The sequence below is a fragment of the Drosophila melanogaster genome, chromosome 3L (genome assembly GCF_000001215.4).
Source record: "Drosophila melanogaster chromosome 3L".
Classification (NCBI taxonomy): Eukaryota; Metazoa; Arthropoda; class Insecta; order Diptera; family Drosophilidae; genus Drosophila; species Drosophila melanogaster.
The window spans coordinates 17,964,965-17,989,579 of record NT_037436.4 but is presented as its reverse complement, the minus strand read 5'-3'; the positions used below and the strand labels follow the sequence as shown (position 1 = coordinate 17,989,579).

General features: G+C 43.7%; 1 protein-coding gene and 1 long non-coding RNA gene across 7 annotated transcripts in view; both read left to right on the top strand.

The window, feature by feature from the left end:
- Eip75B (Ecdysone-induced protein 75B) overlaps positions 1-24,615 on the top strand; it is a 113,744-nt gene that overhangs the window by 75,117 nt on the left and 14,012 nt on the right. For 5 of the 6 annotated variants that reach the window (NM_001259893.2, NM_168756.2, NM_001259892.1 and 2 more), the window contains one exon: positions 20,073-20,217. In NM_001259893.2, coding sequence (NP_001246822.1) covers positions 20,073-20,217 — 145 coding nt within the window. Of the gene's footprint in view, positions 1-18,140; positions 19,937-20,072; positions 20,218-24,615 lie in introns of those variants that run through there. The other variant, NM_079409.3, reaches the window with a different exon arrangement.
- On the top strand, positions 7,739-8,259 carry lncRNA:CR45921 (long non-coding RNA:CR45921). The gene has a single exon (NR_133261.1). It is a non-coding gene; the product is annotated as a long non-coding RNA:CR45921 (long non-coding RNA).

Genomic DNA, 24,615 nt, shown 5'->3' with positions numbered 1-24,615 from the left:
AATTCTCATTTGGCTTTCGAGGTTTTCCACTTGCCTGCACTTCAAATTGGAAAACCAAAAGGAAAAGCCAGGGAAAACGAGCGAGAGAGAGAAGAGAGCGGTGAATCCGATTCTGATTGTTGGGCTAGGACTCACAGCACTCACACAGAGACACAAAGGTTAATGCTCTGAAATGCACTTGAACGACTGACTGCAGTCGCAGTCGTCGTCGGCAGAGACGCCGACAGCGACGCAGCGTTGCATGAAATTGTCTAGGCGTGAGTTTGTGTGCATGTGTGTGAGTGAGCACGAGGTGTGGCGAGGGTGAAAAAAACTAAAAAGAGAGGACGGGGAGCAGGAGGTGGAGTTGGGGTGGGAGGCGCTATTTATTCGTATTTAGGTTGTGCCTCTCCAGGGAAAATTCTAGAAAATGCATTTCCTTTTCGAATGAGTCTTAGATTTGATACAGAAACAGAAAAATGTTTCTTTTTTTCAAGTTTTTAAAAGTGTTTCACTTACCAAGTGCGTGAAAAGATTAACATTGTATTTAATTGGAATTAAAAACATTTCCTTGTATTTTTTAGAAACAATATATTTAGTTTGCAAACTAACAATATTATTTATTTAAAGAAAATACATTAATAAAGGGTATATGGACAATTTCTTTAGTCATTTTGTTTAATTTTCAACCACATAACTGTGCTAATTTTTCCACACATTTCCATTTTACAACTATTCAAACCAACACTCGCACAAAATTAACGATGCAAAAACACTCTCCCACTCTCTTTTTCGTTCTCTTTCGGCTTACGCATCGCTAGTGACGTTTTGTGCTCCGCATTTCTGCCCACAAACAGTTCAATGCACCTTGCAAAAATTGGGTCAACAACCTCAGCCTATTTGGGTTACAGTCCAGCACAACGACAACAATTCCGTGTGCTAGATAGAAAGATATATGTGCGAGCGTACATATGTAATCATCTTAGCGAACAATAATCCTGGCCTATTAATATGATGGCAAAAACTTTAAAATAACCCCCTTTTTTAAGAGAACGAGTATAGCGCAATGGAGAATATCATAGTTTAGTCTTGAAAGTCTTAAAGGATTTTTGGTATTGCACGAAAGTCATTTTCATTGTGATAATAAAAAGGATTCGTTTGGATTGCCATTAAATTTGCGCAGCCAGATCATACGATTATTTTACATTGTGCATGTCATTTTACATCTGTGTCTACATAACATACTGGCGCCATCTAGTGTTAGGTGTCTACCTTACGATCGAGTTGTGCGATTTTCAAGCTCGAAAGTATGCAATGAAATATTTAAGATTGGTTGACTTGTAGCAGCGAGCTTTCGAGAGTACGTTTTTGAAGGCGACAAATTGAAAATATTTTTGGTTAAAGTGACAAATACAAAATACAAAAAATGTTATTAGTAACAAATTTAGTAAGCACGAATAACAACAGCGAAAGGATCTAGGTCAGCTAAAAGTATTACAAAGCTATTTCAAAGATTTTTATGCAAGGTTGTGCAAATAGCTATTCTAAAGATTTTAGTGCAAGGTTTTGCACAGTTTTGAAAACAAACAAGCATACAACATTTCCTTCCGAATATATTATGCAATGCAAAACGGCCATAAAGCTCCCAAGAACACGGAGGCGCACTTAAAACAGCCATTAAAATGCAAATGACTAATTATTCGAATAGTAAATATGCTTTGCCGCACAGCCAAGGCCAAATCGAATTCGTTTACTTGCTCCAGCGAATGAGTAATTAGTGCTGAAAGCAGAATCAAATGGCGAGCAAATTAATGCCTCCGACACGCCCACTAATGCGGCCTTTGGGTTTTGGCCTTATCTGTTGGCAAAGAGAACGTGCAACTGCAACAGCAGCTGCAACTGCAACTGCAGCAGCAGCAGCAACTCTACTACGAGCTGTGCTAAATGCAATTTTTTTTCCTTTCTGTTACGAGCGATAGTAAAATGTGAAACGAGTGTTTGTGAGTGTTTGGTCGAGTGGCTGAGCAAACACAGATATATGTGGATAGATATAGATATAGATATATGTATATACATACCACATATACCTGAACCACCCCCGAAGCTGAGGGCAGCAGCCACTTTTGCTGACCCAGTTAAAAGTCGTTCGCCCCGACTTTGGTGCCACGTGCCACGTTTTTCACCCGCCTTGAGTTCTTGGCTCCAGCTCGCAAAAGACTTTGCTTTCATTCGAGGTTACTTACCCCTTTTTCGGGGTGGTGTTTGGCTTGCGGCTTAGCTTGTTTCACTTTTCCACAGCTGCTGCTGCTGCTGCTGCTTCTACTGTTGCTGCTAAGGCCAAAAATATGGTGTTTGTTTAGACTGACATTTGTGGGGCCAAAGGAGGGACTTGTGGAAGGGGTTGCTTTCAATATTCAAGGGTTGTCTCATTTTACGACTAATTGAAAAGATGAAATATTAGGCTGAAATATTTGGAAAATTATAACTTTTGCAAACAAATGTAAGCCAGATGAATTATGTCACATTTTTGTCAGTACGGATTTCAGGCAATAAATATCATAAGATTTATGCTGCTCTTCAGTTTTCAAGATATTTTTTAAGTACTCATGAAATATATTTTACTCATTTAAAATTATGCTTTACAATTATCCCACACTCTGTGAAGGAATTAACTTCTGTTGCGTAATCTCTTTCCATTAGATGTCACATTTGGCCAGCCTTTTGTTTGGTCTCTTCCCAGCCCGCTACATGTTGCACACACACTAGCTGTTGCTTTCTCTTTCTCCGCTGCAATCTAGCTGGAAATTTCCCAGTTTGTTGGCAACATTCTAGAACACTCGCACACCCAGAGGGGCAGAAAAACAGAACGTCAACGAACTTGCAACAAACGCAACGAGTTTTTCTGCAGCATTGCTTTATTTTTGCTAGCTGTGTGAGCAATGAAAGTACCGCAACTCACAGGGCGAGCGAGATGGATGGCCGGTGAGAAGAGAGAGAGAGAGAGGGAGAAAGGCTGAATAGTTGCAACGAAGTGCATTGACTCTGCTTTCTTTGCCAAGCCAAATCGTTGACGTCAGCCCGGGTTGAATGCACTTTTCGCGCGGAAAAACCCGAGCCAGCCGAGACGCGAACCCCACTACTGGCCCGATCACATGTTGCAAGTGGCAAGTGGCAGGTCTAGATGTTGCTACTGCAACTGCAACATCCAGCGGCTAGAGGGTTCAATGCGCTGGCGATGCTTGCCGGCTGCACCTTGGCTATAATTGTCTTATGTCATAAGTCAAAAATCCATCTGACATTTTGCCGTTGACAGTTTTATGTCGTTTCTGCGCGCTCCGTTTTCGCCTTGACTTGGCCAATAATTAAGAGCGAATTATTTATGTGGCCTGTGTGTGTGTCGGGGCGTGCCATCTTGGCCAGGATTGTCGGTGGTCGGCGAATAGCTTGGCGTGGGAATGGCTCACGATTCGTAAATTGCCTGCCAAGGGAATCGTTCTTTTAGCCGCAATTAAGTTTAAGGGAGCTCAGATTGTTGGTACGAGTTAATTTGCTTGTTTAATTGAACTTTTGGCATGGGAAATTCGGTTGAAAATGATTGGTATTTAAGTTTTAGGGTTCGGCTTAATAGGGCTGATCACATTTCTTATGTTACCCGTGTATGTCAGGTGTGGCTAATTAACCACAATATATAGAAGGCAGAATACATACAAAATATACAGAATGCACTCCTAACCTTACTGGTAAATCAAAAATCAAGTTAGTTTCTTTAAACAGTAGGAGTATCATAACTTAAGTAGCCTTCCAAACGGTTCAACCTTTTTCCTAACAAACTTCCTCTTTCCATTGCAGGTAAGCTTTTGATTTTGATTCGCTCCGCTCATTTCCCCAGACCACCCGATAATTTTCATTGTAAGTACCGCCCTGAACAGGCCTTCAATTATCCCTAAAACAAAATGTGCGCCCTTCCTTCCCCCAACTAATTGATTTATGTGGCCGCCGCATTTTGAGGCGCGATAAGCAGCACGAAGTATGCCCCAGAGCCAAAAGCCAACCTCCAGTCAAGCAGTCCAATCCAATTCAATCCGAACCCGAATCGCGGAATCCGCGGTAGTAACAATGCAAGTTTGTTGAGCACGCGAAGCGAATGGGGAATGAAGTTCGGAACGGTTTGGTAGTCGAAAAAGAACCACAAAGAAAAACCTTGCAACTGGCCGGCAGGCGTTTAGCTTTAACTGATTTTGCTGCTGCCTCTTTTTTTCTTTTCTGGTTTTTATTTTATTTTTTTTTTTGCCGCCGCTTGTGTACTAACCTCGGACAAGCGGCCAAACATTGCGGCGCAGCTCGTAATCCTTCTGGCTACCTAACGGTTACTGGACGCGGTCAAAGACCGCTCCAACTGCCTCCCAGTAGCGCAGCTGCTGCCCTGGGTTTCCCCCGTCTATTCCCCCCCATGAAGTGCCCCTTCCCACTCACTGTTTTGGCCAGGTTTTGATAGCAATGGTCATGCCACGCACGTTTCGCTGTTAGTTTCCAGTTGCCAGGCAGCAAAGGCCCACGGGCAGAGACCACAAAGTAGCCTGGGAATGCAAGGGGGAGTACGAAATGGGCAATCAGTTAAGGAGATGGAGGGCGGATCGAGAAGTTATCATGTGCTGCAGTACTTAAAGCAGTAGCTAGTTAACAAGTGTTATTATGTAATAATATTTTTCATAATTATGCCATGATCAAGCCATGCATTTAATAACAACTTTTTAAAATAAGTAGGTAAATTTGGAATTAAATATCAGAATGCTGAGAGGACTAAATTCTAAATAAATAGAATTTAGACTACATAAAAGCACGACGTTCTTTGAAGTTCTTACTTACTCCTTGAAATATTTGTACATCCTCGGCCATTTTTTTAATCGCTTTTTATAAACAAAAAACTTTCAATGTGTGTTATTTTCCTAAGAAATATTTGATTTATATGCCCATTATATCGACTACACATCTTCTCAATAATATATTTGACATATTCTCTTATTTATGATCAGATTTAACTACCCAAAATGGTTTTTATTACGCCTCACTTCCACAACCTAAGTCCGCTTGAATTTCATTGAAAACTCTTGACTCCAACCCGTGGAAAATTGTGCGTAAAGTGCGTGACTAAGCCCACCGCCGAGCACCGTTCCCGTTTTCCCGGTGGAAAAGTGGGGGGCGCTGAGGCCAAAACCCTCTCAGGCGTTAAACAACGTTTTGTTTTGGCCACAAATCTCAGACACTCCATGCCGACTGCCGCATGTTGCATGATAATTATGCAACCCGGCTGTGTGCTGCAGGCCAAAAAACATCAGCAACGGGCCAACAGAGTGGCCCCGCCTCCTCGAACCACCTCGAACCATTTCGTCCTCCCCTCATTTTCCTCTGCATCTAATTTTCGTAGTCGTTGCACGCGCTTTCATTGCATGCGTGTGCACTGCAATCCCCCTTCCCACGCCCCTTTAACCCGCTCTCGTGGTTGGGGGCATGCCAAATGGCACTAACTCATTTCCGTCACAAATTCTATGAATGTGTAGCCGGCCCGCCCCTCGGGTGCCACTATTTTTATGGCAATTAATGTGGAACAGGCAGTTTTGGCCTGGTCAACGCTGCGTATGAGTAATCTAATATTTGCCCTGCCCCGTATAGAATTTTAGCTTTTGCCGTTTCTGCACTCTCGCATTGCTCATAATGTGGCTTTCGTTGGCTTTACGGTTGCATTTACGAATCCATATGGGCGTGTCAAGCGGAGGCGGGCAATGCTAACGCACACAGTGCGTATGGATAATATTATAGATAGATAGGCATATACATAATTGGGTTCCGAATGGAGTGATAGAGTGGCAGCAGGCAAGCCGTATCAAAAAGCCATGGAATTACAAATTATTTATTGCTTTTCCATACTTTTATTGGCTGCAAATAATATTTGGCGAAGCTTAGCTGCATTTATTAACTGCATATATTACAGCATAACAGTTTTTGTTAGTTAACTCGAAAGAGATCCATCCTTTGTTTTAGAAAGTTCGTGCAGTTGCCCAATCATTAAAAAGTTATATTTTGGCCCATTATTTTTAAAGAGGCCCTATTGTCCTTACACACGATTATGTCATTGAGCGACGTTTGGCATTTTTTCCTGGTTGTCTCAGCAGTCCGTTTAATAGCTCCCAACATGGAGACCCTTAAGGCTCGATCTGAAAACAACACCTTGCCTCATTTAATGGTGTCGTGCCGTGTCGTGTCGAATCGAATCGAATTGAAGTCGCCTCATGTCAGTCAGGGGCTGTTGTCATAACCTCAAACATGCAACAGACATCTGAAGACAACAAAAAATCCTAGCGAAAATGTCAAGCCGAGTGGAGTTTTGCAGTTTTCAGCAGAATAAGATCAAGCCGCTGGTAATTTATGTTGACTCTGAAAAAAAATCGAATGTAAGACAATTTGAGATAGATTTTTTCTTTTTCGGTACTTCGCGTTGTGCGAAACTCGTTCGGCAGCCTTCAGAAATCCGCAGCACGTACCTTGTTAGCCAGCCCGTACAATCACCTCAACAGAGTTGTCCAAAAGCCCCCCACACAGGCCCCGTGGAAATGGGAAAACGTGACTCGATGGCGGACCCCAGTCAAGTAGATGGAATTGCATTTAATGGGCCCAAGCCTAACCGAACTGAAACGAACCGAGCCGCGCCGATTTTGCCCAGGCATTAAGATCTCACTGTTCTCCTCTACAATTCAAATTCAAAATCGCAATTGATTTCGCTGGGGCTTCGTCTGTTACGTTTGATATTTGAATTTCGAGCCGACACCAATCCATAGGCATTAGGTCCAAGAAAATTTGTATTTTTCGACAACAAATTGAAAAATCAAGCGGCGCTCTCAAGTGGGTGACACATGCAACGAGTCATTCAACTTGAGCGCAATTAATTCATTGAAATCGATGCAGAAACAACATATCAAAGCACTTCAATTATTTGATTGACTCTAGTAACTCGGCTTCTAGTTGAGTTACCAAGGTGTTTTAGCTATTGAATGGGCGCATGAAACACCTTTTTTGAGCGTTTTTTTTTTGTTTTGAGTTGAGTGCCTAATAAAGTGCCTAAGAACCGCCAATAAACTGAAGTTATGTTCTTAGGCATGACATGATCTCATATTTGTGGGTTCATAAAAATAATATGAATACGACGCTATAAAATTTCAAAAATTCCTAATCCCTCATTTTCCTCAGACATTCGCATAACAATTAATTTGGCGGCTAACCCATTTTTTTGTTTTACAGGCGCACAGAAATACTCCGCCAAATAAGTTTGAGTCGGTTTTTTTTTCGGCTTTTCCCTAGTTTTCCAACATGAATTTCATCTAATAATAAAATTGTTTCGAGTGCGAGTGCGGCGACAAATCGTTTTTCAAATGCCTAAAATTCGTGTTTCCGTCAGAGAGCTGTCAGAATAAGTCCCAAAAAAATTAAAAATAAAAGAGCAGAACGACGCGACGTTGTCAGGAATTCACTTGAGAGGCGAAGACTATTTTTAATTGCTTTTAATTAACAGAACCTACAAAATTTTAAGTGACAAGCATAATAATTCTTGCTGCAAGTGTGCGTGTACGTGAGTGCTTGGGTGTGTGTGAGTGTGTGTGTCATTAATGCAATTATTTCGACAGCACAAATGTGCCAGAAAAAAGACGAAAAAAAAGAGGTAAGACGAGCAAAATGCAAAGGAGTCTTTTTTTCGGCAAAGGCATTTTCGCCTGTGTTGTGGGTCACACAGAACATCCGAAGTAGATAAGAAAACGGCTGCCAAGTAAAAGGCAGTCGCATGAAAAGCAAAGGAAAGAGAGAGAGAGACGAATGCAAAATATGCCGCTATACCAAGTGCAATGAACTTTGGGTGGGCGCCGCTGCCAGCGGAAAACTCTGCTGCCGCTCAAAAGCGACGACAAAACAGCGATGGAAAAACGACGACAGAACAGCACGGCACAGCACAGAACTCAACTGAAAAGCCAAGCAAAGCAAAAGCACAGCAAATGCACAGCAAAAGCAACGAAGTCAAGCAAGTTCTAGTTGAGGCAGGCCACCAAAGACCGAAGAACTGCGAAGAACTCGGGCCCAGACCAAAAACAGAGCATGCATGTCATTATAAAAGTCTAGAAATATCGTTTGGACACTGGAAAAAAATATGCAGTCCGAACATAGAGGCAGCGAAATGCTAAACAAATTATTCTACATATAGCTTTCCAGTTATAAAATTGTATGAATCAATAAAGCAAAAAGCCTATTGATACGTATTAAACAAATCAAATGCTGATAAACGGAATATTGTGGGCTAAACTAACTAAACAGTAACACAGTAACAGTTGCTTTACAAAGCTTCCACACACGAAATTCTTTCGGTGCATTTGTATTTGTATGCCCACTGATTAGGCTTGAAGATTTACAGCTAATCTATATTTTAGAATTGTGCTCGTGGAGGGGGTGTTGGCCGCGGGATGTACCCTAATCCAAGAACCATGCCCCTCTGCTAGCAAACCTCTCCAAGCAAACCCGTTGCGGCGTGCCTCCTCGTTTGCGGTTGGGTTTATTGAACCCGCCGAATTGGGTTAGCGTAGGTTAGCTTGGGTTAGGTTAGTTACTCGCCGCCTGCTGCGTTTTTGTATCTGTGTGCTAGTGCGCGCGTATCTGTGTGCGAGTGTGCTTGTTCTAAAATTGTGAAATGCGATAACGACTAACGCTGACTAACACCATACGAACGAGCGTAGTACATATGAAGTTGCTGCCGCGCAGTTCTTGTTGCTTTTGTGGGCTTTGATTTGGTTTAATTGCCCAAGGAATCGCGGGATGGGGTTGGAGGCAAGGCAAACAGTTCGGGTTGCAAATGGGCAGGTGAAGTGGAGCCAGCCTGTCGAGAGGGTTCCCAGTGCTGCTCGGAATCAAAGTTCCATAGCTATGCACTTATGCAGGGTTCCGTGCGGAGTTCTAGTGGCTTCTCGCTTTTGATGGGAGTTGTGATAAGTGGCGGGGTCTCTATGATTGAGTACCTCAAATGGTGGAAATGGCTCGAGATGGTGCGGATAAGATTGCCCGTTGTTAATTGGGCTCTATGTTTTCTGTGGTTTTTTTATTTCAAAAGATCCTAACTAGGCTAGTTGCATTTGAAGTCAGTTTAGCTTGGAATGGGTTGGGATTTGCTTGAGTTGGATTTATTTGTATTCAGTTTAATTTAATTGGTGAAGAAGGTATTTCTTTTTGATTATTCTGGTTGTTTCTCGGAGTTTTGGCCTTAAGATGAGAGGGCAAGAGCAGGTAGAATATTGATATTGATTTATTTTAAACATGGCAATATCTTAATTTTTTAATTATTTTAAGTTGTTCTTGCTAAATAATACAGTCCTTGTTTTGTAATACTTTAAGTCGATTGAATCTAATTGTGTGCTCTCCTCTTGTATTTTCAGGTATGTTCTACACTCCCTTTTTAAATAGGCATTTGTTACCTGAGTAAGTTATTGATATGGGATTGCGTAGAATGCATTCTTGGGATACCACCCCCGCAGATACGAATTCCCCCAAAATTTCCCTCGAATGCAATTACCACGCGACGCAGAAGCGAGCGACCAAAAAAAAACCGACGAACGGACTCGACCGATTAGTGTTCCTTCGAGAGTGTGCGTGCGTATTTGTGTGTGTTGGCAAGCGCCTCGAGTGCGCCTGTGTGTGTGCGTGTGCCACACTGTTCTATGGGGCACTATAGCGAACTATGTGTAAAGTTGTTGCCATGCTCGTTGACTTCGTTGGCTGCAATTGCAATTGCGTAGAGAGGCTCTCCGCAGACACTCGAGGTTATTGAACGGCAGCGACCTCACTTTGCATCGCACTCACATCGAGGCACATGTCCACACACACACACACACACACACACGCACAAACACACATGCAAGCCAACACACATTAGATTGCTGGGCAATTTTCTTGTTGCTCTTGTCGGGCAAACGCAATTTATAAATTAATCAAATAAATTATTGCCATTGGACAAGCACTGTCCGCGCTTGTGATAATCTTGTTGGCCACAAAGCATTTCGGTTCACTTCGATAATGTGGCGCAACGTTCTCGAAATTTTTCGAAAACTTTGCCTTTTCGCCCACTTGTAGCGCGATTATGAGCGGTTTGGGTTTGGGCCGAAAAGTAGACTGGTTAAGGGGCACTTACATGTATTTGGTTAAAAATAAGCAACTTATTATTGCTTAACACGTTGGAAAAATGTACAGGCACCATCTGGACTTACAAGTCCAAATCGCTTGACCAAAACAATGTTGGTCATTTAAATTTTAAACATTAAAGTGATCATAAAATGTAATATTTCTTAAATATTATATTCATCTTATGTGACCATAAAACATGGAAATATTTCCTAACAAATCACACTCATTTAATCAGTTACCCATTGTTTCTCAACCGAATTTTTTGTTGGACCGACCGAATTTGATTAATTACATATAATTTGCTCAGACACCGAAATCTCGTCGATAAAGATCGAATCTCGATGAACGGCTATGCAGCTAAAATTACTATATTCCCAACTGCCTAGAACTCTGAACTCAATATTTCAATTATAGACCGTAATCAACTCAAGCCACGCCCACTTCCTGCAGTGAGAATTTGCTTTTTGCATCGGCAGCGGCTGTCTCTCACATACATGACTCAATATTGAAAATAATTTGCAATGACTTTTGTCATAAATTGTTCAAAGCTGTTGCATAATCCAAGTCAGAGCTGCAGCTGTGCGCTCGTACACATGGAGAAAAATATGAGAACTTTTTTAAAAGTGACCTTATTAAATGAAAGTAACCATAACTACGTTTTAAAGTGCCATCCTATAGGAAGATAAATTTTATTGAATTACAAAATATTATTACTTGAAACTCATTATTAACTAAAATCCTAAAAATTAAACAAATTAAATTTGGAGTTGTCTTATACATTTCTTTAGACATGGTGTGGTAATCAATAGTTTTTCGTATATGCGATCAACGATCAAAATCGAATTTCAATTGTATTTTTCTCCAAGTGTAAGCATTTAAAGCGCCCACTTAGTCGAGTGAGATGGCGATAGTGATCTCAATGCGTTGCAACTGAAACAAAATCAAATCACACTCGAAAAAAAATCACAAAAAAAGCGACGCACGCCCAAATACAGCACGTGAGCTTACATTTTGGCTGGTTTTGATCATTTTTGGAAGCCTGCATTTCGGGTGAGTCATTAAAAGAGCCGCCAACAGCAATGAAGAATTTATATGACAGCAAAGACAGCCGAAAAAGGCGAAAACAATGATTGAAATTACATTAATACCGGCCATTAAAGAAACCAGAAAGAGACGGGGCGTGAGTGGGAGTGGGACGAAAGAGTGGTAGACAGGGACGGGTAGAATCAGGGGCTTTGGCTTCGACTTCGACTTCGTTCAGAGTTCAGTGCACTTTTGGTCAGCTTGAGGCCGTCATCACCTGATATCCCCGTCTCTCTCCCTCAGCCAGCCTAGCCCCGTCTCTTTCGCTCTCTGCCAAATGGCAACGACCTGCGCAGAACTGCAGTTAGATTCGCACTGCTGCTGCTGCTGCTGCTGCTGCTGCTGTTGCAGTCGCACGCAAAAGACCTTGCCTCTCTCTTTTTTTTTCGTGGGTCTCCGAAACGGGTTTCATGCCCCATGTGCGAGTGTTTGGTCAACTGTTTTAATATTTGCCGCAATTGCCTGACTTGTCTTGGATTAGATTTGAGCTGTTCGGCATTATTGTTTTTCTATTTTTTTGTGTATATATGATTACCTTTGTTTGCCAGCTACCAGACCCAAATAACAATCGCGCAATAATGCTAGATAATTGTTTTGAGCGCCGAAAAGTGTTTCCACTTGCGTCAATTGCGGACGGGTTGGCCAAAAATTGGGTAATGAGGCAGTTTTGATGGGGTAGCTTTAAATTCATTTTGCTAAACAAAATGCTTAGTTGTGCTGTCGTTCAGAAGCAATCAAAATAATCATCACACCTACTAATTCATTTCAATGACTGTCCTCTTAGAGAATTTTGTAAACCATTTAAATTTGGTCTACTCACAACAATAAAGAAAATATAGAATGATATTCTGTTTTTTTTTTTTTTAATTACGATGATAAAAAGTTACATTGAATTTATTCAATTTATTTATTATTGAATTATATAAAGAAATAACTTGATTTCGCAACCTTATAAATATATCAGCAACCATGGTATCCCAAATTCGAATTCAAGCTTAACCAGGCGTGTTCTAATGCTTAGAGCTTAGCTATCGATAGATCGGATCAAAGGCCAAACCACACAATAGTAATTGCAAAATAATTGCGGCGAGTTCATTGAACTGCTCGCACTCGCCGTCTCTTTCGCACGCCGTGACGCACGTCTGAAGGGGAACAGGCAAATAGTAGATGGGAGACAAGTACCGAAAAAAATAACAAGTAGTGAGAAAAAACACAGAACTAGCCGCGGGAGAAGCGGATAATGTGTGGTTATAAATATTCGGATATAAATATGAGAAGCACCGTATGTGGAGCACCGATGCCCGAAACTTATTTAACAAAAGATGGAGAGATGAACAGGGCACACTTCCTGTCCTGCCACTCGTGCTTTCTTCCTCTGCGGAATTTATCCTTCAACTTTGGCCAGCTGCGGTCATTGCTCCAGCTCGGGAGTCCGGAGGCCCCAGAGCTACGGGAGCAGCCAGAGAAACGGAGTCACATGACCACCTTCGGGTGGAAAGGCGGGTTGGGCGAAAGGCAAACACTTTCGTTGCACCCAGAGCGTAACCCCTAAAAATTTTCGTGTATTTCCACAATCAACCCCCGGACCCGTGCATCCGGTTCGGTTTTTTGCTCGGTTCTCGCTTCGATTCTTGGCCCCAGCTACGAGAGTTGAACGCACTGAAAGTGGGTCAAAGCAAAACCGAGACACCGCTGAAATCACCCGTACGCCCAACCACCCACCACCCCCGAAAACACGGGAAAAGTGAAAAGTGGGCTGGGTCTGTGTGGGCAGCATTCTGTCGTCTGACAGGGCACAGGTGTCTTCCATTTCATTCCATACCATCCCATTTCATTCCACAACAGCAGTCCGCTTTTCCCACTGCGGAGAGTGCGCGCCAATTTTTCGCCTTGAGTTCATTGGCCTGGTTAAAGGACAGAGCTCCACTTCTTCCTCTTCACTATCGCAACGAAAGTGTTTGAGTGGAAAACTAATCACTGCAAACTGCAAAAACGGGTAGAGTACGCGTGGGTTAGGGGCTGCATTGCCTTTGAGTTGTAATGGAGTCCTTTGACGAGATTTTAATCAGTGAGTCGCTGGATCACCGAGCCCTTTGGTTTGAGCAGGTTTTTGGTTCTAAGCGGTAACTCTTTAACCTTAAATATCCACATTTATGTAAAAAAATTATATACTCTTTCGTGCTAAAACATTTATGGTTATTATAACCCCTGGAAAAGCTTCTGAGTCATCTTGCTTTTGGCCAATTTCTATGGCAACCAGGTGGTCGTATAAGCACCTGGCCATTTTGACCAATTAAATGCAATGCATTTCCTTCCTGAGGTCACTTCCTCTCCGCTTCTTCTTCTTCTTCTTCTTCGCAGAGCGCTCTTCTCAGCGGGCAACTGTTCCTAGGCACACAAATAGAAACCCCGGCCCCCACATACATAAATTGCTTATGCAAAAAATAACCATTTTGCTGAGCGCCAAGTCAGGAGAGGAGAGCGTTCTCTTTCTTCGATTCCCCACCTCTCTCTCGCTCTCTACTACCGCTCTGTTGATACCATTTTCTTTAAGGTTATTGCAGTGCAATGTCCTCAATTGTCGGTCGCCTTGGTGTTTTGCTTTTCTCGTTGCCTTTTTCGGGAGCTCAGATGCTGTCGCAATGTCCCTTGCGCTCGTTCTTTTCCCGTCTCTTTCTGCTCCTCTATGTGCCTCTCTTTCGGCAGCAGTTGCCCTTCGCTGGCACAAAATGTGAAATGTGAAAGGTATTTCCGTTTTATTGTCGTGGCTCCGATTCCGGAGTTCAATATTGGTTTATTTTGTTGACTTCTGATTTGTCATCATTTGTGGTTTATTTGCCAGTGTGGGAACACATTAAATATGGTTAGCTGGAAATCAAAGGTAATCTGGATTACTTTCGACCACACGAAATGCCTTAATTATGTTGATTTACGCGCAGGGATTACGACCTAATGAGAAATTATTGATCTTATAGCCAGTCATAGCCATATATGATACGTATGCCGTGAAGTGTATTGCCCTATAATGATTTAAGTTAAATTACATTAAAATATATGTTAAAACGTTATATGTATATATTAATATATAAACCATAAAAATTATTTAGCTTTAGAACCATCATATTGTATGTCTTCCTGGCATTTATAGTGTTCCCCTGTTAGTTCAATAAATCAGGACATGTATTTGATTGGCTATGGTTGTTCTAGAATTAACTTAACATGTTCCTGACCACGCAACCCCACCCCCAAAGCCTGCCGCCAAAACCACCCTCACATACCGCCCCAAATACAAGAACAAATACAAACACAAAGACAGGCTGCAAAAGCAGCAGAAACAGCAACGTGCCCCACAATAACAACTATTGCAAGGCGACCATGAAGGCAGCGGGTTGAACGAACTGAGCGCCAGCAGCGCAGCAGCAGAGCCAGCGACTGCAGAAGTGACGTCAATGAGCGCGAGGCCACACTGTCACAGTGTACATGTGTTAGTGTGTTCTGTGGGGGAGGATTGCAAGTGCAAGCGAGAGGGTGAGAGTACTCCCTTTTTGCCTACGTGCGGCTGACCTCGTGTTGCTTTTACTACTAGAACATAAGGATAACGCGAGGCAGAGAGGCACAGTGAGAGGCGGCATTATCCTTGGTGGCTGGGAGCGTTGACCTCTGACCTGAATGGTTGGCCAGGCGCAGGTCGCACAGTTGTAATTCGAACATAATTTATTTACACATCATTTAACATTTTTGGCAGCGCCTGTCTCTTTTCACAGTGGTACTTCTTAAGAATATAGATTTCATCGTTTGATTTTGTAATTTTTAGTTATACTAATAGTATGAAAAGTCTATTGATATTTGTCTTTCGTACAGCTAATATTTCTGTCCATTTGAACAGAGATGCCGAAATGCCCCCTCGAATTCTCAAAATAGTTCGCATTAACAATGTTTGCCTGTTAATCTTTCTTTGAATTATGAGCCACTGTCGAATAAACTTCAAGACGAGCTTGACGAACGAGCGTTGAATGAACTGCAAGGCGCCATAAAGTTCCGGATCGGATTTGAAGTGCCAGTCTGAAGTCTGAAGACCCAGGCACGTGCTAATTGCTGACGCATCGCATGAGCTCCCAAAAGGGAAGAAGAAAAGGGGTGGGTGCGGAAGAAACGGGCTGGAAGAAAAGTGGTCGACGAAGTTCTGAAAGCCCAACAAACGATCGACGTTATGACAGGAGATTAGGTATTGTCTGTTTATGTGGCAGTGTGAGTTGTTTTTCAATATGTGTGGGCGGCTGACGCAGCTCAGAACATAAAAATGGGGAAGAAAGAACAGGGGAAGTGGAGATCAGTCGGGAAGTTTCCAAATGGTTTCGGGGAAGTTTGTGGAATGTCTTGTTTATGTTTCAGATATTCAGATATTGATTAGGGAAACGTATTTTAGTAGAGATCAGTGTGGAATTGAGGCGATAACTTTAATTTTCCTATGAAACACCACTTTAAGATCCCTTGATCATTCATTAACCACATAGACACGAAAGTATCTTGAGCTAATTTCGACACCCATTCAGCCACGATATCGTTCAATTTTCCTTCGTTTTCTCCTGGCAACCTTAATTGCCAAACATTTTTGGACCTGCTCAACAGCTCTTCTGGGGCGATCGATCGATCGAATTGATGTCAAGTTCCGACAGTAGCACCCTCCCCAAAGAGAAGAAATACACCCCAAGCAAAACAAAGAACCGAAACAGAACAGAAATCTTGGTCAAGCACTTTTTGAGGCGGCGATCGTGCCAACAGGTAGGCGGTTTCAGCAAAAAACACTGGCAGGAAAATAAACAAAAACGGCAAGAAACCCCCCGCGGCATAGAACCATTCATGAAAACAACTCGAGCCCACCGAAAAAAAATTAAAAACAAAAATTAACAACAAATTACAGTAGAAAATATGTGCCAAAGCAGAGCCGAAAAGAAATTATTTAACAAACAAACAAAGAGTGAATTATAAAATGACGTTGCGGATCGAAAAAAGGGGGAGGCCACAAAGAGAGTGTGCGATGGGACGGGGGAGCACGTCAGGGAGAACAGTGGGCAGAGAGAAAGAGAGAGAGCAGGCTATGGGTATGGCTATGTGTGCTTGTCAAAGTGCTCTCACTTTCTTTTGAAACTTGTTATTCGCTTTGCACGCAGAGTTCATTCACATTTGGCCACGCCGTGAGAGAGAGAAGCGGAGGGAGTTGGAGTGGCCGAAAGAGAGGGGAAATGGCACGGCACAGCTGTTCTCGAAAGTTCCCCAGTAGCCGCGTTCGAAAATGAGCGCAAATCTCTTAGCACCCCCAACCAAAGTGCAATGACCCCTGATTTGGTAGCTTAGATGGCAGGCTCTGTTCAGAAATTTGCGAAAAATGTGTGCAAATTTTTAATTGCCAAAGATTTCCTTGAACGCATTTCGACAGTTTTATATGCATGTGTGCATACTGAACAACCTCCCCACACCCTCCCCCTTAAAGCCAGGCCCACCTGAGGTTTCTGTGTCGTTGACCGACCGCCAGAGCTCAAAAATCGCACAAATATTTAGATATACATACACCCAAATATATACGTATATATATCTGCCTGAACTGCAGCGAATTTGCATGCAAAATGCATTGAGAGCACAGCTCGCTCTTTACTTCGTTTCGAGTTCGTTCGGTTTCGGCCTCTCCGTTCGGCTCTCTCTCGCCATCCCGCTCCCGCACACATTGGACTCTCTCTCGCAGCTCCACATTCGAAGGTGGCTGACCGAAATGTGGGTCACGACAATGGCGGGGTTCGTTGAACTGAACCACCGCCGCAGTCGCTGCCGTGCTCGCTGCTCTGCCTCTGCTGACGTCGTTAACGTTTTGGGGCTTTCGGTTACGTAGCTCGTGTGCGAGCGAGAGGGGCTACTAGAGGGACTGCGACACACAAGTTGTGTGCATTTTTTGGCCCCAAAAAATCACAATGGGCACAAAATATTATTTAATACATCACATAATTGTTTAATCATCTGGCTGGAAAATGTGGAGTTCATTGAACTGCCAGCGACTGACAAATTGCGATTTTCAATGCTGCAAAAATATTTACTCAAGCAAATTGTTTGCACTTCGTTAATTAGGCGGGGAGTGCCGCCCAAATTGGGTCATATTTGCAGAGTATCCAAGAAGTTGGAGAAACAGCTGCTCAGACATTTATTTAGCACACACCTAAATGTATACATTTGCTACAAAAAAAATTATAAATGTTTACCCTTATATTAATTTTCAAATTTCTAAATAATCAGTAAATACATTCGAATAGGCTTTTGTAACCGTCACCTAAAAATATCCCAAATTTACTGCATAATAACACTTTGCACATTTCGAAAATTGGGAGCTTAGCTAACATGCTATATCGTCTAAAGAGTCTGACAACTATCGCACAACTTTATCTCAAATATGTATTTCGAACTGTTCTGGAAACACACCCCATCCCCTCGGGTTTATCTGACCCCAAAAAGCGTTCGGGAACATCGTTCCAGATCTGAGATCCTCTTAGGCCTGTCATACTCGCTTTGATGGCTCAGCCAGCCCCCATATCAATTAATCTTATTTGTCACTCATTTATCAAAACATGAGCAAACACAATACGCGCGCTCGGAATCTATGGGGCACAATCGAGCAGCCCGCCTGTTCTGTTTTGTTATCAAACAAAGCTGATCAGTCAGGTGGCAGTGGCAGCACAACTACCTGAGATACCTGAGCTACCTGAGAAATCAGAGTGTCGCGTGGGTGTTCGAAGAATTGTTTACCAGGCGCCCCCACTGCAGCAGCAGCAGCAGCAGCGACAATCCCCGCAACAACATCTATTGTTAGACGCTGGCTTCGCTGTCGACGCTTTGGAGTGAACGTCCTCAGTTGGCACACAAAAACAAAAACACAAAACGACAGCAACAACATCGGTGGGGGGAGTACGAGCGGGATGGGGGTAATGGGGGGCACCGGGGGAGTGGAGGCCGAGAGAGCGAGAGAGCGACCCGAAGCAACACAACACCAACACGAGGCCCAAAAAGACACTTCGGCTGGGTTCAGCTCGTGTTGCTCTGGGTCGTTTTGTATTGCTGGTGGACGCTGCTTTCATTCGCAAATTGCTCGTCGTTGGCAGCGGTTGTGCAGAGCAAGAAAAGCGCGCGAAAAACCAAGCAAAAAATTAATACAGCTGGATCAAGCGAAAGAGATAGAGAGCAGAGTCAACAGCAACAAATGTTCAATAGCAAATGATATCGCATATTTTTGTTGGTGCCAGTGAAGTGAGATCAAAGTGAAGTGTGCAATGTTCCTTATTAGCAAATCGTAGAGCAACCAACAATCGAGAGTTCAAGTGTCATTTCGAAGCCAAAAAGCAAAATCTCTAATTCAAATATGGTTTGTGCAATGCAAGAGGTTGCTGCCGTGCAGCATCAGCAGCAGCAACAGCAACTCCAGTTGCCCCAGCAGCAACAGCAGCAGCAGCAGACAACACAGCAGCAACATGCAACAACTATAGTGCTGCTGACGGGCAATGGCGGCGGTAATCTGCACATTGTCGCCACACCGCAACAGCATCAGCCGATGCATCAGCTCCACCATCAGCATCAGCATCAGCATCAGCACCAGCAGCAGGCCAAGAGCCAACAGCTGAAGCAACAACACTCGGCGCTGGTCAAGTTGCTGGAGTCGGCGCCCATCAAGCAGCAACAGCAGACGCCCAAGCAAATTGTTTACCTGCAGCAGCAGCAGCAGCAACCGCAACGCAAAAGACTGAAAAACGAAGCAGCAATCGTACAACAGCAACAACAAACACCTGCAACACTAGTAAAGACAACAACCACCAGCAACAGCAACAGCAACAACACCCAGACAACAAATAGTATTAGTCAGCAGCAACAGCAGCATCAGATTGTGTTGCAGCACCAGCAGCCAGCCGCGGCAGCAACACCAAAGCCATGTGCCGATCTGAGCGCCAAAAATGACAGCGAGTCGGGCATCGACGAGGACTCCCCCAACAGCGATGAGGATTGCCCCAATGCCAACCCGGCGGGCACATCGCTCGAGGACAGCAGCTACGAGCAGTATCAGTGCCCCTGGAAGAAGATACGCTATGCGCGTGAGCTCAAGCAGCGCGAGTTGGAGCAGCAGCAGACCACCGGAGGCAGCAACGCGCAGCAGCAAGTCGAGGCGAAGCCAGCTGCAATACCCACCAGCAACATCAAGCAGCTGCACTGTGATAGTCCCTTTTCGGCGCAGACCCACAAGGAAATCGCCAATCTCCTGCGCCAACAGTCCCAGCAACAACAGGTTGTGGCCACGCAGCAGCAGCAGCAACAGCAGCAGCAGCACCAGCACCAGCAACAACGAAGGGATAGCTCCGACAGCAACTGCTCGCTGATGAGCAACTCGAGCAACTCCAGTGCGGGCAATTGTTGCACCTGCAACGCTGGCGACGACCAGCAGCTGGAGGAGATGGACGAGGCCCACGATTCGGGCTGCGACGATGAACTTTGCGAGCAGCATCACCAGCGACTGGACTCCTCCCAACTGAATTACCTGTGCCAGAAGTTCGATGAGAAACTGGACACGGCGCTGAGCAACAGCAGCGCCAACACGGGGAGGAACACGCCAGCTGTAACAGCTAACGAAGATGCCGATGTAGGTTTAGAGAGTGGGAATTATAGCTTAGTTTAGCTTACTTTTAGACATCTAATAGGCCACCCCTATACATTTATCTTTACCAACATTGATGTTTATAAGTGGCTAATTTGTTCTATTTTTTCAATCGTTTCAGGGATTCTTCCGCCGCTCCATCCAGCAAAAGATCCAGTATCGCCCGTGCACCAAGAATCAGCAGTGCAGCATTCTGCGCATCAATCGCAATCGTTGTCAATATTGCCGCCTGAAAAAGTGCATTGCCGTGGGCATGAGTCGCGATGGTGAGTACCTTGGGTTCTTTTCTATGCAAATATCAAATAAGGGAGTGGGACTGATAGAACGGGCCAAATTAAATCAAGCTCAAACCAATGCTAGCAGTCACATTTGCACGATGGGAGCCGACTGGCACACGAAGTGCCTTCGGCTGCTCGGAGTTCAATGACCAGCCGTGAACGAAATGAGTATGAGTGTGAGTGTGAGTCTGAGTATGAATGTGGCGGCTGTATTGCAACATTTCGCTTGGCGCGATTTCATGGCAAAGTAAAAGTTGTCTATTTTGTTAAAACAATTTCCCCGAGCAACAACAAAAACCACCCGCATGATAAATTGAGAGCAGGCTGTCGGCGAGAAGTGTGCGCCATTTCGAAATGGTGTTAAAAGTTGAATGAACGCACTTAACCCAAATCCATAATGGAGACAGCAGAGCGAGGCCATCGCGTCTCTCGCGCTATCGCCATCTCTCTCCTTCTGGGCTCTCCTCTCTCTCTGTCGCTCTTTTCGTTACGCTGACTGCATTTGTTATTATTGAGTTTTGTAATAATTTGTTTAAATTAAGCTCACAGCCCGGAAAATATTTACAGGAAATAGCCAGCGATTATGAAAGCACATCACACACACACGCACACAAACACACTCAAACTCTCTCGCACTCTCTTTTCCACGTTCATTGACTTCTCGCTGGGCGGCCATGTTTGCTGTTTGCAGTGAAAACGAAAACGAAAGTGGTTCATGCGTGTGTGTGTGTGTGTGTGAGGGAGAAAGATGGGGATAGAGCGGCAAAGGGAGACGGGGATACGCTGTTTTGTAGGCAGCACGCAGACGCGGCCTTTGTGTAAAATATGTAGTATTTGTTGGTGCCTTCGATGTTGTAATTGATGGATTAGATTTTGATATTTTTCGAATGTGGAGCGCGCGTGTGAGGCAATGGGAATGTAAAAAATAGGCAGACACAAAATAATAAGCTATTTACATCATTATTGTGCTTAGTATATGTTTGTCAAATTGTATTAATCAGCAAAGCTTATTGTCTATAAGGAGCCACAACGCCTGATTATTTTCATATTTTTCCCAAATCATCCCCTCATTAATGTTGACTACTAGTTTTATGCTTTTGCTTACCACCACCAAACATTAATGGGCTATGCTGTCACCATTTAAATGCCATCGTTAATTAGCCACTAACCTAGAGCTGAGCGCAATAATTTTTTAGCAAATCCTTGAACTAGTTCTGCGCCTAGAGCAACCTAAAGCTGGTGCCAAAAATAAGTCATGTGAACCGAGCAAAAATTCGACCGTCAACCAAATAAACAGCAAACTCGAACTCGGCAACAGCAATGAAATGAAATGAAATGAAATCGAAAAAATGAAAGAAAAACAAAGAGAAAAGGCAAACCAACAAATTTCGAATTGTTTATAATAAAAATGACCGTGTGCTATTTAAGCGACGGCGACTGCGCTGCCGGTTGCCTTATCTTTCAAGGAAAATTAAAATAAAACGCACACACCAAAAACACAAAACTAAAAAAACAAAAAAACACAAAAAAAACATCGAGGGCCGCTGATGAACAATTTACAGTTATAAAACAAGAGCGACTGACCTAGAAAACGCCACGAAATAATAATTTATTTTTTGTTTATTAAAAATCACGAAGAAGACGTTGCATACTTTCACTTTTTGGAAAAAACCAAACCAAACCAAAAAAAAAAAACTTGGAATATAATTGGTGGCCATTTCGAAACACTTTCTTTTTCATTTCGTTACATTTCGCCTGCTTTCATAATTTCTTCGCCAGTAATAGGCGCCATTTTGTTGGCGTTGATGTGGTTTTCTGTTTTTCTTTTTTGTATTGCAAAGACACGAAAATAACGCAAGAAATGAAAACGAAACCGAAATTTAGCGCACACAAGCGCCCCCCTTCCCCCCCCCCCCTCGAAAAAGTCAAATAAAATACGTCCCAACAACTCAGCTCAGTTCATTGACCGCCGCTGACGTGCAGCGAAACTGGGTCACCATTGGCAGCGCAGCAGCAGCGCAGTCGCACGGCAGTGAAGGTGGTTGCGTCTGTGTGAGTGACTCGTATCTGTGTGAGCGCCGATAGTAAACAGCGTACAATGTGCACAACATAGTGCAACACTCGTCGTCGTCGCTCAATTTCGCTGCTCATTTTGCATTTGATTTGGCGGATTTGCTTCGAAATTTATTAGTTCGCCGTGGGCTGGCCAAAAAAAAAAAAAGAAAAAAAAGTGGAAACAATAAATCGTTGGATTTTTCTCGCCATACGCGCATATTCCATATATATTGTATTTATTTGTGGTCGCCGTGCTTTTCCTTACTAGCCGAGGCACATGCACATGCACACATGCTGGCTTTTAATTGAAATGAACTTAAATTAGCGCGAGGTTAGGCAAATTGAAAGTAAATATGCGACACGAACGAGTATCGCGATAAAGCCCGCGAAAAAAAGAGGGGTGGAGGTCGATCGAAATATGCTTGGAGATTAGCCGAATAGCAAATATAACTAACTAGCTATGCTACTGTATTTTATATCTCTTGTACATATATCTCCCGATCAAATCGCTGCCTGGCAACTAAGCGTGAAGCACATAGATAACCGCACCTAGCCAGCTACCAACATGCACAGCAGCAGCAATTAGTTGCTGGTGTGTCCGTCGTCCCAAAGGCACATAAAATAATCAAACAATTGTCAATTATCGAAGGCATAGCATTTTTTCCATATAGACACACATAAATATATACATATATATATAAGCGAGCAACTACGACACGCTCGTTGTTGCTGTTGTTGTCGCAATCATTATTATTTTGAGGCTACACACACACACACACACATAGCAGCAATGGCAACAGCATGCATGTAGATTTCGCCTTGCCTCGCCGCTGCGAGTGTTTTGAACTTTATTCAGGTCAATTACAAATACATTAAAGTGCCAGTGCTACACACAGATACTCATGGCAAGCTGTTGACTAAAATAATATTGGAGGCTACACAAAATTTACAATAACAACGAGAACAAGGCGGACAAGGAGACCAGAGACCAGAGACCAGATACTAGAGACCAGAGACCGAAAGGCAAGGGGTTGGGCCTTTGGTAGGAGTTAAACACTTGGACCAGTTCAAGGAGCCTTCGACTCGGCTCATGAGAGTGGGCGCGTTAGTGGGCGGCGCTGGAAACAGCTCACAGCTTCAAGTACAAAATGCTAATGATGACGATGTGGGTGAGGTTCTACATTGAGGTGGTGGGGTCGGGTACTTTGACTGCACTATTAAGGCGGTGAAGGTTTTTGTGAGGCAATCGAAAAGGTTGAGCAGACTGGCTAAAGCTAAATAAGTATGCCGAAATAGAGGATCATCTAAAAGCCTAATGTATTTGGTATGTTTTTTAATCAAGCCAGTACTTTCTGGTAATTTCTTTGGGTCCAATTACTACACTGCTTATACAATTACCTACTATCCATAAGTGAAATCATTTCACGCGTGTCATCCATCGCCGAAAAAAAAGGGAGGATAAAAGCGGCAGAAAGAGAGCAGCGAAAGAAATGCTTCAGCAACGGCAGCTGCTTGACAACTTGAGTTTTGGCCGCCTGCTGGCGCTTCTTTTGCTTGCTTTTTTCTTGGCTTTGGTTACATAAAGTCGTTGCCTGCCTGCCTGCCTTCACCTGCCTCACAAAAGGCAGCCACAAAAAGTTGTTAACGGTGAAATTGCGAAGAAAAGAGCGCCAAAAGCAGCGAATCGAAGAAAGAAACGAAACGAAACGCAACGAAACGCTGAGAAAACAAGGCAAGAGCCAAAAGTGTAGTTGGCTGCCAACGGCGAACGTAACAAACTTGTTTTACACCAGACGCTGGCGTCGCCTACTACGCAAGCTGAACCTTCAAAAGGTTCATTTACCTCTCGCCACGAAGAGCGTTCGTCTGGCGGTAGCCGAGCCGAGCTTTGTGCATGCACACATCCATGTATCTGCATCTGTATTTTACATATATTTTTTTCCCGGGGAGGAGCGGGCGAAATAAAAAATGTACTTTCGCTTTTTTCAATGCCTCGGCGCCAAAAACTAGTTTTCCAGCTCTCAAATCCGGAGAGTTGCTCCGAGAGAGCAGCGTTGCAGCAATATTGCTGCTGCTGCAGTTGCTGTTGCAGTTGCTGCTGCTGCTGCTGCTGCTCTTGGTGTTGCCGCTGTCGCTGCTGCTGCTGCTGCTTCTGCTGCTGTTGCTGGTTTTGGGCCACAGTTAAGCGAGCGACCGAGCCGCAGAGTTCAACGACTCTTGTAAAATTTCTCGAAGGTTTCGCATTGCAACATCCAGCGGCGAGCAGTCGCAACTTGTTCGAAGTCGGAGCTGCATTTGCATGCCGTCTCTCTCTCTCTCTGTCTCTCTCTC